Source organism: Pseudophryne corroboree, chromosome 10, assembly GCF_028390025.1.
Source record: "Pseudophryne corroboree isolate aPseCor3 chromosome 10, aPseCor3.hap2, whole genome shotgun sequence".
NCBI classification, from domain to species: domain Eukaryota; kingdom Metazoa; phylum Chordata; class Amphibia; order Anura; family Myobatrachidae; genus Pseudophryne; species Pseudophryne corroboree.
The window spans coordinates 374517209-374533098 of NC_086453.1; the positions used below are offsets into that span (position 1 = coordinate 374517209).

Here is a 15890-nt window from a genome sequence, read left to right on the forward strand (position 1 = left end):
GTCTGCTGCATGTGAAAGGAGCTCTGGACAAGTGCTGAAACCAGAGGCTGTATCTTCCAGACATTCATAAACTGCCTGACCGCGCTGCGAGCACTGACGCCTCCTAACATTACCCCTACAGTTATGGGAATGAAGCAAGTAGATCTAACTAGTGGGCGGGATGTACTAAAGCAAAAATGCGGTAAAACCCCTGAAAACAGGGGTTTTACCGCATTTTCATATTTACTAACACCCTACCGCCACGTTTTCAGCGTCCAGGGTATCGCCATCTCTGGATGGCGATACCCTATAGAAGCCTATGGGCTTCTTATCGCCGACCACCGCAACCCGCCGACACCGCCGCAGACGCCGACCCCCCTCTCCCCGGCTTACCTTCCTTCAGGCTGCCCTGGACCCGGCAGGTAATCTCCTCCTCCCCCTAGCAACGCAGCCGGACGTCCTTCCGACTGCATGGGGGAGGAGGAGGCGCCGGGGACAGCCTGCTGCTGCATCCCGGCGTTTAGCCAGTGTGGGGACCCCTGGGAGGTGACGGAGACCCCCCACAGACCACCTGACAGGTATCGCGGGGGGCCTCCGTCACCGCATCGCGATGTTGATCGCATATGTTATGCTTATGCTAATAAACCATGGTGTGACTAGGCGCAGCAGAAAAGCCAAAATAAACATGGCTCCATCTGTACATATAAAGCTATACATGGCTCAGTTTTATAAGACAGGGATATTGAGCTTATTCTCTATAGCGTAAAATGACTTGGTATAAATTAAAACTACTTGTTTACCATGAACATGATTGGTTACAGGATGAGCTAGTTCCTGGCTCCATCGCATCGATACATCGGCCTGGCTTTGTCTCCCCGTGGCGGTCAGGGGGCAAGGACTGCCGCCTCATAATGCCACCCAGTTTGGAATGACTCTTGGGGAACCCGAATAAGCAACTTTGAGCAACTACAGGCGATTCAGAGTCCTATCTGTCTCCATTCCAATATCACTTGTGGCATAGTGGATGGCAAAGGGCGGCAACTGGGCACTCACTGGTATGAGTGTTCCGTGGCGTGCAGAACTGCTGGCTACTTATAGTTGTGCGTAAGGAGAGATCTGTCTGGGTTCAGGTCAGCCTGCAGCCACTTCTGTGTCCCTGATTCCAGCTCCCAATACCCCCCCTACAGTCTGATTCTCCCATATTGTCCGGGTCTCTTTTCCTGCGGGTGGCTTCTGTGGACTGTATTGCCTGTGTGTGTATAAATGTGATCGTGTAACTAATAATGTAACGTCAGTCCTCCGTCAGTGATTTACACTGTAATGCGGATTAGACTATTACACACATGACAGTACAGCAGTGTTGGTGATGTATAATATAGTTATAGTATACACATATAATCTACAGAACGGGACACCAGCTCATTGTTACCTCATAGTACTGACTTCTTGCCGCCTTTTCTTTTACATATGAGAATTATATAGGAAATATAGTTATACATGTTGTGTATTCTAACCAGACAATAACAACACTGCATTATCAATATATCACATGTACACATGTGAATTAATTTATTTTTCTTATTACACTTATTAAGGAATATTGTATGAAACATGAATTAACAAAAATTCCACATTAGAGACCAATTATTTCTAGTTATTATCTTAGCGAAATATTCACAAAACCAGATTTCTTCTTTCTTGCATGTTAGAGGACTAGGGTTTCTTCCCAGAAATGCGATGATACGTGTCGCAACTCACAGCCACACCCACAATCACCTAGTATAAATAGAATGGTACATGTCACATCTTATAGCCACACCCACAATCACCTAGTATAAATACAATGCTACATGTCACATCTCATAGCCACACCCACAATCACCTAGTATAAATACGATGCTACATGTCACAACTCATAGCCACACCTACAATTACGTAGTATAAATGCGATTATACATGTCGCATCTCATAGCCACACCCACAATCACCTAGTATAAATACGATGCTACATGTCACATCTTATAGCTCCACCCACAATCACCTAGTATAAATATGATGCTACATGTCACATCTTATAGCTCCACCCACAATCACCTAGTATAAATATGATGCTACATGTCACATCTCATAGCCACACCCACAATCACCTAGTATAAATATAATGCTACATGTCACATCTCATAGCCACACCCACAATCACCTAGTATAAATACAATGCTACATGTCGCAACTCATAGCCACGCCCACAATTACGTAGTATAAATGCGATTATACATGTCGCATCTCATAGCCACACCCACAATCACCTAGTATAAATACGATGCTACATGTCACATCTTATAGCTCCACCCACAATCACCTAGTATAAATATGATGCTACATGTCACATCTTATAGCTCCACCCACAATCACCTAGTATAAATATGATGCTACATGTCACATCTCATAGCCACACCCACAATCACCTAGTATAAATATAATGCTACATGTCACATCTCATAGCCACACCCACAATCACCTAGTATAAATACAATGCTACATGTCGCAACTCATAGCCACACCCACAATTACGTAGTATAAATGCGATTATACATGTCGCATCTCATAGCCACACCCACAATCACCTAGTATAAATACAATGCTACATGTCACATCTCATAGCCACACCCACAATCACCTAGTACAAATAAAATGCTACATATTGCTCCACCCACAGTGACATCACATGAATGTAATGCTGCATATCACATCTCATAGCTAAACCCACAATGCCATAGTATAAATACAATGCAACATATCACATCTCATAGCTAAACCCACAATGCCATAGTATAAATACGATGTTACATGTCACATCTCATAGCTCCACCCACAATCACCTAGTATAAATACGATGCTACATGTCACATCTTATAGCTCCACCCACAATCACCTAGTATAAATACGATGCTACATGTCACATCTTATAGCTCCACCCACAATCACCTAGTATAAATACGATGCTACATGTCACATCTTATAGCTCCACCCACAATCACCTAGTATAAATACGATGCTACATGTCACATCTTATAGCTCCACCCACAATCACCTAGTATAAATATGATGCTACATGTCACATCTTATAGCTCCACCCACAATCACCTAGTATAAATATGATGCTACATGTCACATCTCATAGCCACACCCACAATCACCTAGTATAAATTTCTCTATCGTCCTTGTGGATGCTGGGGTTCCTGAAAGGACCATGGGGAATAGCGGCTCCGCAGGAGACAGGGCACAAAAAGTAAAGCTTTCCGATCAGGTGGTGTGCACTGGCTCCTCCCCCTATGACCCTCCTCCAGACTCCAGTTAGATTTTTGTGCCCGGCCGAGAAGGGTGCAATCTAGGTGGCTCTCCTAAAGAGCTGCTTAGAGAAAGTTTAGCTTAGGTTTTTTATTTTACAGTGAGTCCTGCTGGCAACAGGATCACTGCAACGAGGGACTTAGGGGAGAAGGAGTGAACTCACCTGCGTGCAGGATGGATTGGCTTCTTGGCTACTGGACATCAGCTCCAGAGGGACGATCACAGGTACAGCCTGGATGGTCACCGGAGCCGCGCCGCCGGCCCCCTTGCAGATGCTGAAGTAAGAAGAGGTCCAGAATCGGCGGCTGAAGACTCCTGCAGTCTTCTAAAGGTAGCGCACAGCACTGCAGCTGTGCGCCATTTTCCTCTCCGCACACTTCACACGGCAGTCACTGAGGGTGCAGGGCGCTGGGAGGGGGGCGCCCTGGGAGGCAAATGAAAACCTTTTTTGGCGAAAAATACCTCACATATAGCCCCCAGAGGCTATATGGAGATATTTAACCCCTGCCAAGATTCACTAAATAGCGGGAGACGAGCCCGCCGAAAAAGGGGCGGGGCCTATCTCCTCAGCACACAGCGCCATTTTCTCTCACAGAAAGCCTGGAGAGAAGGCTCCCAGGCTCTCCCCTGCACTGCACTACAGAAACAGGGTTAAAACAGAGAGGGGGGGCACTGATTTTGGCGATATTGAGATATATATAAAGATGCTATAAGGGAAAACACTTATATAAGGTTGTCCCTATATAATTATAGCGTTTTGGTGTGTGCTGGCAAACTCTCCCTCTGTCTCCCCAAAGGGCTAGTGTGGGTCCTGTCCTCTGTCAGAGCATTCCCGGTGTGTGTACTGTGTGTCGGTACGTGTGTGTCGACATGTATGAGGACGATGTTGGTGAGGAGGCGGAGAAATTGCCTGTAATGGTGATGTCACTCTCTAGGGAGTCGACACCGGAATGGATGGCTTATTTAGGGAATTACGTGAGAATGTCAGCACGCTGCAAGGTCGGTTGACGACGTGAGACGGCCGACAAACTATTAGTACCGGTCCAGGCGTCTCAGAAACACCGTCAGGGGCGTTAAAAACGCCCATTTACCTCAGTCGGTCGACACAGACACGGACACTGAATCCAGTGTCGACGGTGAATAAACAAACGTATTTCTCATTAGGGCCACACGTTAAGGGCAATGAAGGAGGTGTTGCATATTTCTGATACTACAAGTACCACAAAAAAGGGTATTATGTGGGAGTGAAAAAACTACCTGTAGTTTTTCCTGAATCAGATAAAATAAAATGAAGTGTGTGATGATGCGTGGGGTTACCCCGATAGCAAATATTGGCGTTATACCCTTTCCCGCCAGAAATTAGGGCGCGTTGGGAAACACCCCTTAGGGTGATAAGGCGCTCACACGCTTATCAAGTGGCGTTACCGTCTCCAGATACGGCCGCCCTCAAGGAGCCAGCTGATAGGAAGCTGGAAAGATATCCTAAAAAGTATATACACACATACGGTGGTTATACTGCGACCAGCGATCGCCATCAGCCTGGAGATGCAGTGCTGGGTTGGCTTGGTCGGATTCCCTGACTGAAAATATTTTATTCATATAGAGCATTTAATAGGATGCATTCTATATATATGTACGTGAGATGCACAGAGGGATATTTGCTCTCTGGCATCAAGATAAGTACGTTGTCCATATCACCCAGAAGATGTCATGGACACGACAGTGGTCAGGTGATACAGATCCCATACGGCACATGGAAGTATTGCCGTATAAAGGGAAGGAATTAGTTGGGGTCGGTCCATCGGACCTGGGGACCACGGCAACAGCTGGGAAATCCAACCTTTTTACCCCAAGTTACATCTCAGCTGAAAAAGACACCGTCTTTTCAGCCTCAATCCTTCCTTTCCCATGAGGGCATGCAGGCAAAAGGCCAGTCATATCTGCCCAGACATAGAGGTAAGGGAAGTAGACTGCAGCAGGCAGCCCCTTCCCAGGAAAAGAAGCCCTCCACCACGTCTGCCAAGTCCTCAGCATGACGCTGGGGCCATGCAAGCGGACTCAAGGTGGGGGGGTAGTCTCAAGAGTCTCAGCGCGCAGTGGGATCACTCGCAGGTTGACCCCTAGATAGTACAAGTATTATCCCAGGGGTACAGATTGGAGAGTCGAGACATCTTCTCGCAGGTTTCTGAAGTCTGCTTTACCAACGGCTCCCTCCGACAGGGAGGCAGCATTGGAAACAATTCACAAGCTGTATATCCAGCAGGTGATAATCAAAGTACCCCTCCTACAACAAGGAAAAGGGTATTATTTTTCCACACTATATTGTGGTACTGACGCCAGACGGCTTGGTGAGACATAGTCTAAACTGAAATCTTTGAACACTTACATAAAAGGTTCAAATCGAGATGGAGTCACTCAGAGCAGTGATAGCGAACCGGAAAAAAGGGGACTATATGGTGTCCCTGGACATCAAGGATTACCTCCATGTCCAAATTTGCCCTTCTCAACAAGGGTACCTCTGGTTCGTGGTACAGAACTGTCAATATCAGTTTCAGACGATGCCGTTTGAATTATCCACGGCACCCCGGGCCTTTTACCAAGGTAATGGCCGAAAAGATGTTTCTTCAAAGAAAAAAGGCATCTAAATTATCCCTTACTTGGACGATATCCTGAAAAGGGCAAGTTCCAGAGAACAGTTGGAGGTCGGAAGAGCACTATCTAAAGTAGTTCTACGACAGCACGACTGGATTCTAAATATTCCAAGAATCGCAGCTGTTTTCCGACGATACGTCTGCTGTTCCTAGGAATGATTCTGGGCATAGTCCAGAAAAAGGTGTTCCTCCGGGAGGAAAAAGCCAAGGAGTTATTCGACCTAGTCAGAAACCTCCTAAAACCAGGCCAAGTATCAGTGCATCAATGCACAGGAGTCCTGGAAAAAATGGTGGCTTCTTACGAAGCGATTCCATTCGGCAGATCTCAGGGGATTTGCTGGACGAAGGGTCCGGATCGCATTTTCAGATGCATCAGCGGATAATCCTGTCTCCAAGGACAAGGGTGTCTCTTCTGTGGGGGCTGCAGAGTGCTCATCTTTTAGAGGGCAGCACACTCAGCATTCAGGACTGTGTTCTGGGGACCACGGATACCAGCCTGAGAGGCTGGGGAGTAGTCACACAGGGAAAAAATTTCCAAGGAAGTGTGGTCAAGTCTGGAGACTTCTCTCCACATGAATATACTGGAGCTAAGGGCAATTTACAATGCTCTGAGCCTAGGAAGACTCCTGCTTCAAAGTCAACCGGTGCTGGTCCAGTAGGACATCATCATGGCGGTCGCCCACGTTATCAGACGGGGCGACACAAGAAGCAGGAGGGCAATGACAGCAAGGATTCTTCGCTGGGCGGAAAATCATGTGATAACACTGTCAGCAGTGTTCATTCCGGGAGTGGGCAACTGGGAAGATTTCCTCAGCATAAATGAATTCCACCCGGAAAAGTGGAAACTTAATCTGGAAGTTTCCACATGATTGTAAACCGTTGGGAAAGACCAAAGGTGGTTATGATGGCGTCCCACCTGAAGCGCCAGGTCAAGAGACACTCAGGCAATAGCTGGGACGCTCTGGTAACACCGTCGGTGTACCAGTCGGTGTATGTGTTCCATCCTCTGCTTTTCATACCCAATGTATTGAAAATGATAGGAAGGAGAGGAGTAAGAACTATACTCGTGGCTCCGGTTTGGCCAAGAAGGACTTGGTTCCCGGAACTTCAAGAGATACTAAGAAGGGTCTTGATTCGGCAAGAACCGTGTCTGTTCCGGGACTTACCGCAGCTGCGTTGACGCCAAGGCGGGTGAACGCCGGATCCTAAGGGAAAGAGGCATTCCGGAAGAGGTCATCCCTACCCTGGTCAGAGCCAGGAAGGAGGTGACCGCACAACATTATCACCACTTAGGTGAAAATATGTGCCAGGGTGTGAGTCCAGGAAGGCTCCACGGAAGAATTTCAACTAGGTTAATTTCTACATTTCCTGCAAACAGGAGTGTATATGGGTCTCAAATTGGGTCCATTAAGGTTCAAATTTCGGCCTGTTGATTTTTTTCCAGAAAGAAATTGGCTTCAGTTCCTGAAGTCCAGAAGTTGTTAAGGGAGTACTGCATATACAGCCCCTTTGATGTCTCCAGTGGCACTGGGCGATCTCAACGTAGTTTTGGGATTCCTAAAAAATCACATTGGTTTAAACAACTCAAATCTGTGGATTTGATATATCTCACATGGAAAATGACCATGCTGTTGGTCCTGGCCTCGGCCAGGCGAGTGTCAGAATTGGCGGCTTTATCTCACAAAGCCATATCTGATTGTCCATTCGGACAGAGCAAAGCTGCGGACTCGTCCCCAGTTTCTCCTTAAGGTGCTGTCAGCGTTTCACCTGAACCAGCTTATTGTGGTACCTGCGGCTACTAGGGACTTGGAGGACTCCAAGTTGCTGGATGTTATCAGGGCCCTGAAAATATAGTTTCCAGGTTGGCTGGAGTCAGGAAATCTGACTTGCTGTTTATCCTGTATGCACCCAACAATGCTGGGTGCTTCTGCTTCTAAGCAGTCGATTGCTCGTGGGATTGGTAGCACAATTCAACTTGCACATTCTGTGGCAGGCCTGCCACAGTCTAAATCTGTTAAGGCCCATTCCACAAGGAAGGTGGGCTCATCTTGGGCGGCTGCCCGAGGGGTCTCGGCATTACAACTTTGCCGAGCAGCTACGTGGTCGGGGGAGAACACGTTTGTAAAATTCTACAAATTTGATACCCTGGCAAAAGAGGACCTGGAGTTCTCTCATTCGGTGCTGCAGAGTCATCCGCACTCTCCCGCCCGTTTGGGAGCTTTGGTATAATCCCCATGGTCCTTTCAGGAACCCCAGCATCCACAAGGACGATAGAGAAAATAAGAATTTACTTACCGATAATTCTATTTCTCGGAGTCCGTAGTGGATGCTGGGCGCCCATCCCAAGTGCGGATTATCTGCAATACTTGTACATAGTTATTGCTAACTAAATCGGGTTATTGTTGTTGTGAGCCATCTTTTCAGAGGCTCCGCTGTTATCATACTGTTAACTGGGTTCAGATCACAGGTTGTACAGTGTGATTGGTGTGGCTGGTATGAGTCTTACCCGGGATTCAAAATTCCTCCCTTATTGTGTACGCTCGTCCGGGCACAGTACCTAACTGGAGTCTGGAGGAGGGTCATAGGGGGAGGAGCCAGTGCACACCACCTGATCGGAAAGCTTTACTTTTTGTGCCCTGTCTCCTGCGGAGCCGCTATTCCCCATGGTCCTTTCAGGAACCCCAGCATCCACTACGGACTCCGAGAAATAGAATTATCGGTAAGTAAATTCTTATTATAATGCTACATGTCACATCTCATAGCCACACCCACAATCACCTAGTATAAATACAATGCTACATGTCGCAACTCATAGCCACGCCCACAATTACGTAGTATAAATGCGATTATACATGTCGCATCTCATAGCCACACCCACAATCACCTAGTATAAATACGATGCTACATGTCACATCTTATAGCTCCACCCACAATCACCTAGTATAAATATGATGCTACATGTCACATCTTATAGCTCCACCCACAATCACCTAGTATAAATATGATGCTACATGTCACATCTCATAGCCACACCCACAATCACCTAGTATAAATATAATGCTACATGTCACATCTCATAGCCACACCCACAATCACCTAGTATAAATACAATGCTACATGTCGCAACTCATAGCCACACCCACAATTACGTAGTATAAATGCGATTATACATGTCGCATCTCATAGCCACACCCACAATCACCTAGTATAAATACAATGCTACATGTCACATCTCATAGCCACACCCACAATCACCTAGTACAAATAAAATGCTACATATTGCTCCACCCACAGTGACATCACATGAATGTAATGCTGCATATCACATCTCATAGCTAAACCCACAATGCCATAGTATAAATACAATGCAACATATCACATCTCATAGCTAAACCCACAATGCCATAGTATAAATACGATGTTACATGTCACATCTCATAGCTCCACCCACAATCACCTAGTATAAATACGATGCTACATGTCACATCTTATAGCTCCACCCACAATCACCTAGTATAAATACGATGCTACATGTCACATCTTATAGCTCCACCCACAATCACCTAGTATAAATACGATGCTACATGTCACATCTCATAGCTCCACCCACAATCACCTAGTATAAATACGATGCTACATGCCACATCTCATAGCCACACCCACAATCACCTAGTATAAATACGATGCTACATGTCACATCTTATAGCTCCACCCACAATCACCTAGTATAAATACGATGCTACATGTCACATCTCATAGCTCCACCCACAATCACCTAGTATAAATACGATGCTACGTGTCACATCTCATAGCCACACCCACAATCACCTAGTATAAATACGATGATACGTGTCACATCTCATAGCTCCACCCACAATCACCTAGTATAAATACGATGCTACATGTCACATCTCATAGCCACACCCACAATCACCTAGTATAAATACAATGCTACATGCCACATCTCATAGCCACACCCACATAACCTAGTATAAATACGATGATACATATCACATCTCATAGCCACACCCACAATGCCCTAGTATAAATGCAATGCTACATGACACATCAGATATCCACACCAACAATGATGTCATAAATCTGGTATTTGTCACATGTCCGCTCCCAGCATCTGTCTGTCACAGTCCCCACATTGCAGTACTAATAATAGCCTCCATTGCACCACCTGGGTGCGACGTGAATGACTTATCCGCGGCTCTAACACAGGATTATCTATCGGTGATCGGACTTGCACATTGTCTTTCTCACTTTACCTCCACCATCACCATGGAAACCAAGATGCTATTGTGAGGAGACCGGGAAGGGGGTCTCCATGACAACGCATACTGCCTTATAAAGGCCGACTTCCTGGGAAGATAGAGCAGCTTATAGGATAAGTCTTTCTGAGACCAACAACGCTAACTAATCCATCGGGATACAGGACGGACTTTACCACAGGTCTGCAGGAAACAATCCGTCGTCTTGTTCCAATAAAATACTGTACACAAATGTAAGCAGTCCACCTGTAACAAGTGTAAGCCAGAGCGTCTGTAAACAGTGCGTCTGCATTCGCCTCATTTACAGCAACCAAATATTCAGCCGTATCGACGTGCGCCGACATTCCTGGCAAAGCACAAGGTTTGATCTAAAGAGACAGGCGGTCGTATGGGGGATGTGACGGGACTTCTGCACAGTGCGCCCCGGCAGGCCTTGGCGCAGGGACTGGAAAGTAAGGGGGCAGCTTCAAGGGTGTTTAACCAACACAATGATACCAATACTGTTTCCACAGCAGTGGATTTCTGGAATTGACTAGATAATAGATACTACTGGATGGATAGAGAGAATGGTTGGACGCACGGATGTTCCGATGTGTCACAGCCTTACACACAGTTGTAGCAGCGTTCAGCTGTGGGGGGGGGGGGGGGACGACGACAGGATATATGGCCCAATATTCCCAGTAAACAGATCTGTTGCGAGATTCATGGAATATTGAGGAGACATTGTAGACTACACAATAGCACACAAAAAGCTTGTGCAATAGTTCTCCCTTAGTTATTCTCGGATTGTAGCATTTGGTCTTCTTAGTATTATCTATGTCCGTGGTTCTCAAACTTGGTCCTCAGGACCCAAAACCGTTCATGTTTTCTAGGTGACCCAGCAGGTGCACAGGTGCACTCATTACTCACTGACCTTTTTGAAAAAATCCACAGGTGGAGCTAATTATTTCACTTGGGATTCTTTGAGGAGACCTGGAAAACTGTTTGGGGTCCCGAGGACCAAGTTTCAGAACCTATGATCACTACGATAATACATATATCGCCTTTGTCATACTGTACTATACTTATCTCTGGCAGGTGTACTCGTTCCTAAATACTGCTATACTCTCACCATCAGAAATAGGGGTAGAGGACAGAATATGTATAACGTCAGAGGAAAGGCCTGGGCATCTCCAGGGAAGACCCCTTTTTCCCATACAAATGTAGTCCTTTATATAATTCAGATTTTAGTATCTACAGCTTGCTGATTACTTGTACATGAAGGCCTCTGTCCCTTTTTTTTTTTTGTCCGAGGACTCACAAATTTGCTGTTTGTAAACTTCCAGCTTCTCTCCTGTCCCGCAGGTCAATCTGGAACTGACCTCTCTGCTTGATGGGGAAGATAAAAAGTCTAAAAACAAGCGTGGAGTCCTTCCGAAGCATGCCACCAACATAATGCGTTCGTGGCTTTTCCAGCACCTAATGGTAAGAAAGAGCCACTTATTCTGCCTGCTAAGCCGTAATTTCCTGAGCCCTCACATTGTGGCAGTAGAAATGCCCCGTACAGGTACATTACCTCCTTACAGTTCCTGACCTTCAATCTCCGTGCCTATATGGTATTGCTGAAAACTGCATTAGCAATTGGCCTGCAATCCCGAGCCTCGTGGTCTTGGAAATCATTGGGGCATATATATATTTTTGCGGTTGCTTAATGGGAATGCACTGTTAAATCTTCATACCCCTGGTGCTTTCCCACTAGTATTGCTCAGTACTTTAGCAGCTGTGAAACCTCTCAGTGTGGTAGGTAAGGTTGACATTCATTCTCTGGCCACCATCTCTTGGGGTCTGGCGGTGACTTACCTGCTCCTTGCGGCAGTAGTGTTTTCTGGGTCCCTGTGGTTACGGGGAGCAGTTCCAGCACAAACCTCTGATGGAGCAGCTGTTCCAGTAAGTATTATTATAACCCTAATCCCTTACCCTCCTCTTAGTGCCTAAATTTACCAGGCCTCCACCCCCACTCTAACCCTTACGTCCAACAGCCTAACCCTCCCATTCCACAGCCTAACCCTCCCATGATTCCACAGCCTAACCCTCCCATGATTCCACAGCCTAACCCTCCCATGATTCCACAGCCTAACCCTCCCATTCCACAGCCTAACCACCCCATTCTACAGCCTAAACCTCCAATGATTCCACAGCCTAACCCTCCCATGATTCCACAGCCTAACCCTCCCATGATTCCACAGCCTAACCCTCCCATGATTCCACAGTCTAACCATCCCATTCCACAGCCTAACCCTCCCATTCCACAGCCTAACCCTCCCATTCTACGGCCTAAACCTAATGTTGACCTTATAGCTACAGCCCCTTAGTGTATTAGTGGCTAGTTGGGAATGTACTGGGTAAAATGTATAATTAGTGTGTGTCACTGATAATGGACCCAACTCCCTATCCAGTTGGGGGATGGTATTGGGATCCCGGCGATTGGTACTCCGGAGGTCAGAGTAACAACAGCGGCATCCCGACACCTGGTAGGTAAGTACTCTAATCCACCTGACCCTCTCTGATGATGCCTAACCCTAACCCCCCCCCTCGCAGCAGCCTAACCCTAACTCCCCATTCTTAGTGCCTAACCCTAACACCCCCCTTCGCCCCGTGAGACTGACCCTAACTCTGGTTACTGACTACTGAGATATTAAAGCTGAATCCTGAAGCCATGTATTTTTCCCTAAATCGGGGGGGAAATTAGTTTTCATGTATATAGTAGGGAACTGTTGCAGTGGACTGCGGCCTCACAATGTAGGAGCGCTTTCTCCCAGCCACACACAGGCAGGATCATCAGATTCAGGGAGAGACTTCCGTGTCGCTGACCCACCTGCCAATGCTCCTGAAATTAACATTTTCCTCTTTTCATGCTTCATGTTGGGCACTATAATTGTCTCCAGTAGACGTAGTCTCAGAATTTGGTTGTGGTGGTTGGGCATTCGCTAGACCGCAGCGCTGAGATCCCATCTTTTATTTACTCTGCATCCTGAGTGCTGAATTCTACAACACAGCCACATGAAGAGCATTATGCAAGAACATTAAAGTCAGCCATTAAAAGTCACCAGGAAGAGGAGCCTTTAACGAAGGCATAAATTCCCCGGCAAATTAAACTGTCGCAGACAAAAGGGAAATTAAGTCTGAGAATAGACTTGTACAAACGAGACGACATATTAACTCCTTCACTTCTAGACCTGCAGATAGATTCTGAAGAAGAAAGACTGAAGCCTACATAATTAGACAGCCGACTTAAAAATAATAAAGGTAATAATTTCTAATGAATAATCTTTGTATTTGAGACATATCATATACATACATATTTCCATTATACCGTAAAGCTCCGATTGCTGAGCAATGTATTCCCGTTTTATAAGGCATTGACTGCCTTGGTTTATGGTTATGATAAGATGGATGGAGTCATCGCTCTTCAGCCTGCTGACTATAAGACCAACAAATTCGCTTCTCACTCATATTTTTATTATATTTGCTGGAGAATAGATGAGCCGTGCCCAGCTCCGGTTACTAACTGTTTAGTATAGGAGTCTTAATTTGTTGGTGTTAAGTGACCTTTAGCACCTTCCTGCATGGTTGCCGCATAGATCATCATAAACCAACAAAGAGAAGAACAGCCTCAGAATAAAGGGCAGGAGGAAACCAATAACCACAGCTTAGAATCCCAACCACAGCTCAGAATTCCAACCGCAGCTCAGAATTCCAACCGCAGCTCAGAATCCCAATCGCAGCTCGGAATCCCAACCGCTGCTCGGAATCCCAACCGCTGCTCGGAATCCCAACCGCAGCTCGGAATTCCAACCGCAGCTCAGAATCACAACCGCAGCTCGGAATCCCAACCGCAGCTCGGAATCCCAACTGCAGCTCGGAATCCCAACCACAGCTCAGAATTCCATGGCACCTACATGGCGCCCATTCAGAGCTCTCCCACTGTTGATGCAATACTGTGGACTTTAAATGTGAATTTATTCATTAGGTCAAACCCCAATTGTACATGACTGTGATATTAGTGGCAGAGGGAACATCACCTCCGCTACGCAACACGCTGTCTGAGTGTAACTGTGCCCTTTCTATTGAGCTAGAACATAGTTGACATTTATCAACTGAACTGAAGTTCTTAGAGCGTTGATGAGGAGCTTCTATTCTGGAGAAGATCAGAGGACCAGCCTCCCTCACTGATAGTATACCAAAAAATGGAGACTGAAATAGATAAACGTTGATGGACCTGTCCCTCACAAGATCATCCTGGGTTTTGTGGGATAAGAACTGTAACAGATGACAGATGAAAATGGACCTGTCATTGTCCTAGTGACTTCCAAAACATGGGCTCACAGGTTGGATTGCTGCCGCCATAGGACCTCTTTTATGATGCACAGTTGAGGATAGTCTTTGCATTAAAGTTATCTGCTTGGATGACCTGCCCTCTTCCACACATCAATTTGGACAACTACGCTGTCTGGAGACTCCTTTGCAAACTAAAAGTGCATCGAGACCTGTGGAGGGCAAAAGTGTAAATGTCACATAAAAAGTCCATTCTCCTGTCACTTTCATTGAATATAACGTTTATGTTTCCTAAAATATTGTTTAGTTTGGCCTCATTTATGGTTGAACATGATCATTAGTGGTTGGACATCAAGACTGCCTTCCTTGCATGTGGCATTTGTGTGGTTAAAACTTGGTGAACCTAGCAGTATGTTTCTTTGCTCCAGGGCAACCAGAAGCTGCAAAATGTTTCCCATTAAAGGTGTAGGATGAGGCACTATCTCTACCAGCTCACAGCTGGGTTACACACCCCTAAAATCCATGCCTTTATCTCACTTTAGTGATGTAACACTCTGTAAAACTAGGCATAGTGGTGCCCCTGTGTTGTACAAGGTATGGAACGCTTCCATCATCGGGTGTAGACTTTCCTGGTATGTCCTGGGAGTTTCATGAATTAGCAGTGCGATCAGCAGCAGAGAAACTCCGGAGGTACCTAAAGTCATTTACAGTCTAAAAAGCTGTGGTCTCTAAAATGTGTTTTTCACTGGCTGGTATCCAGCTTAAGACATGACTTTACCTTTACAGACAAGTGTAGCATTGTCGGGATCCAGTCCGCCTGCCCAGGAGTCTCTTACAGTATGTAATCCTTTGTCAAATACACAAATGGTGATATCACTTGAGTGGGTGTAGTATAAGTGTCCCAGCAATATAATCTTCTCCAGGAACATTGGAATGGTGAAGCCACTGGGGCACCTAAGGACGGCTTTATGTCAGAGCAAAGTAATGAAATCTTAAATGTCAGTGAACCTTTAATATTCATTAGCCCAGTGGAGAGCCACTGGCTGTTTCCTGCTAGTTCCTCACATTATACCTTCAGTTTCCTAGAGCACAGTAAGAACAGAAATTAACAGCCGCCGTCCATGATTAAAGTTAGATCATCACAAAATAATTTGGAGCTCACTAGGACAGGTTCTCTAGGCCATAAACGTCTCACGCCATGCAGACTGTAAACCTGACCACTCTTGTACAAGTCCAAGCTGTAGACTATAGCCCAATTTTACATCTTCTCAGAGCTTTGTGGGCCCGTGTGTGCGATGGGTTTACTTCTCATGTCTCCTTT

General features: G+C 46.0%; 1 protein-coding gene across 9 annotated transcripts in view; it reads left to right on the forward strand.

Moving 5' to 3' along the window:
* The window catches only part of PKNOX2 (PBX/knotted 1 homeobox 2), a 581048-nt gene that overhangs the window by 516157 nt on the left and 49001 nt on the right, over positions 1–15890 (forward strand). For 8 of the 9 annotated variants that reach the window (XM_063943772.1, XM_063943775.1, XM_063943768.1 and 5 more), the window contains one exon: positions 11600–11719. The exons of the other annotated variant lie outside the window; for it this stretch is intronic. In XM_063943772.1, the coding sequence (XP_063799842.1) occupies positions 11600–11719 (120 nt within the window). The remainder of the gene's footprint in view (positions 1–11599; positions 11720–15890) is intronic. 9 annotated transcript variants of the gene reach the window in all.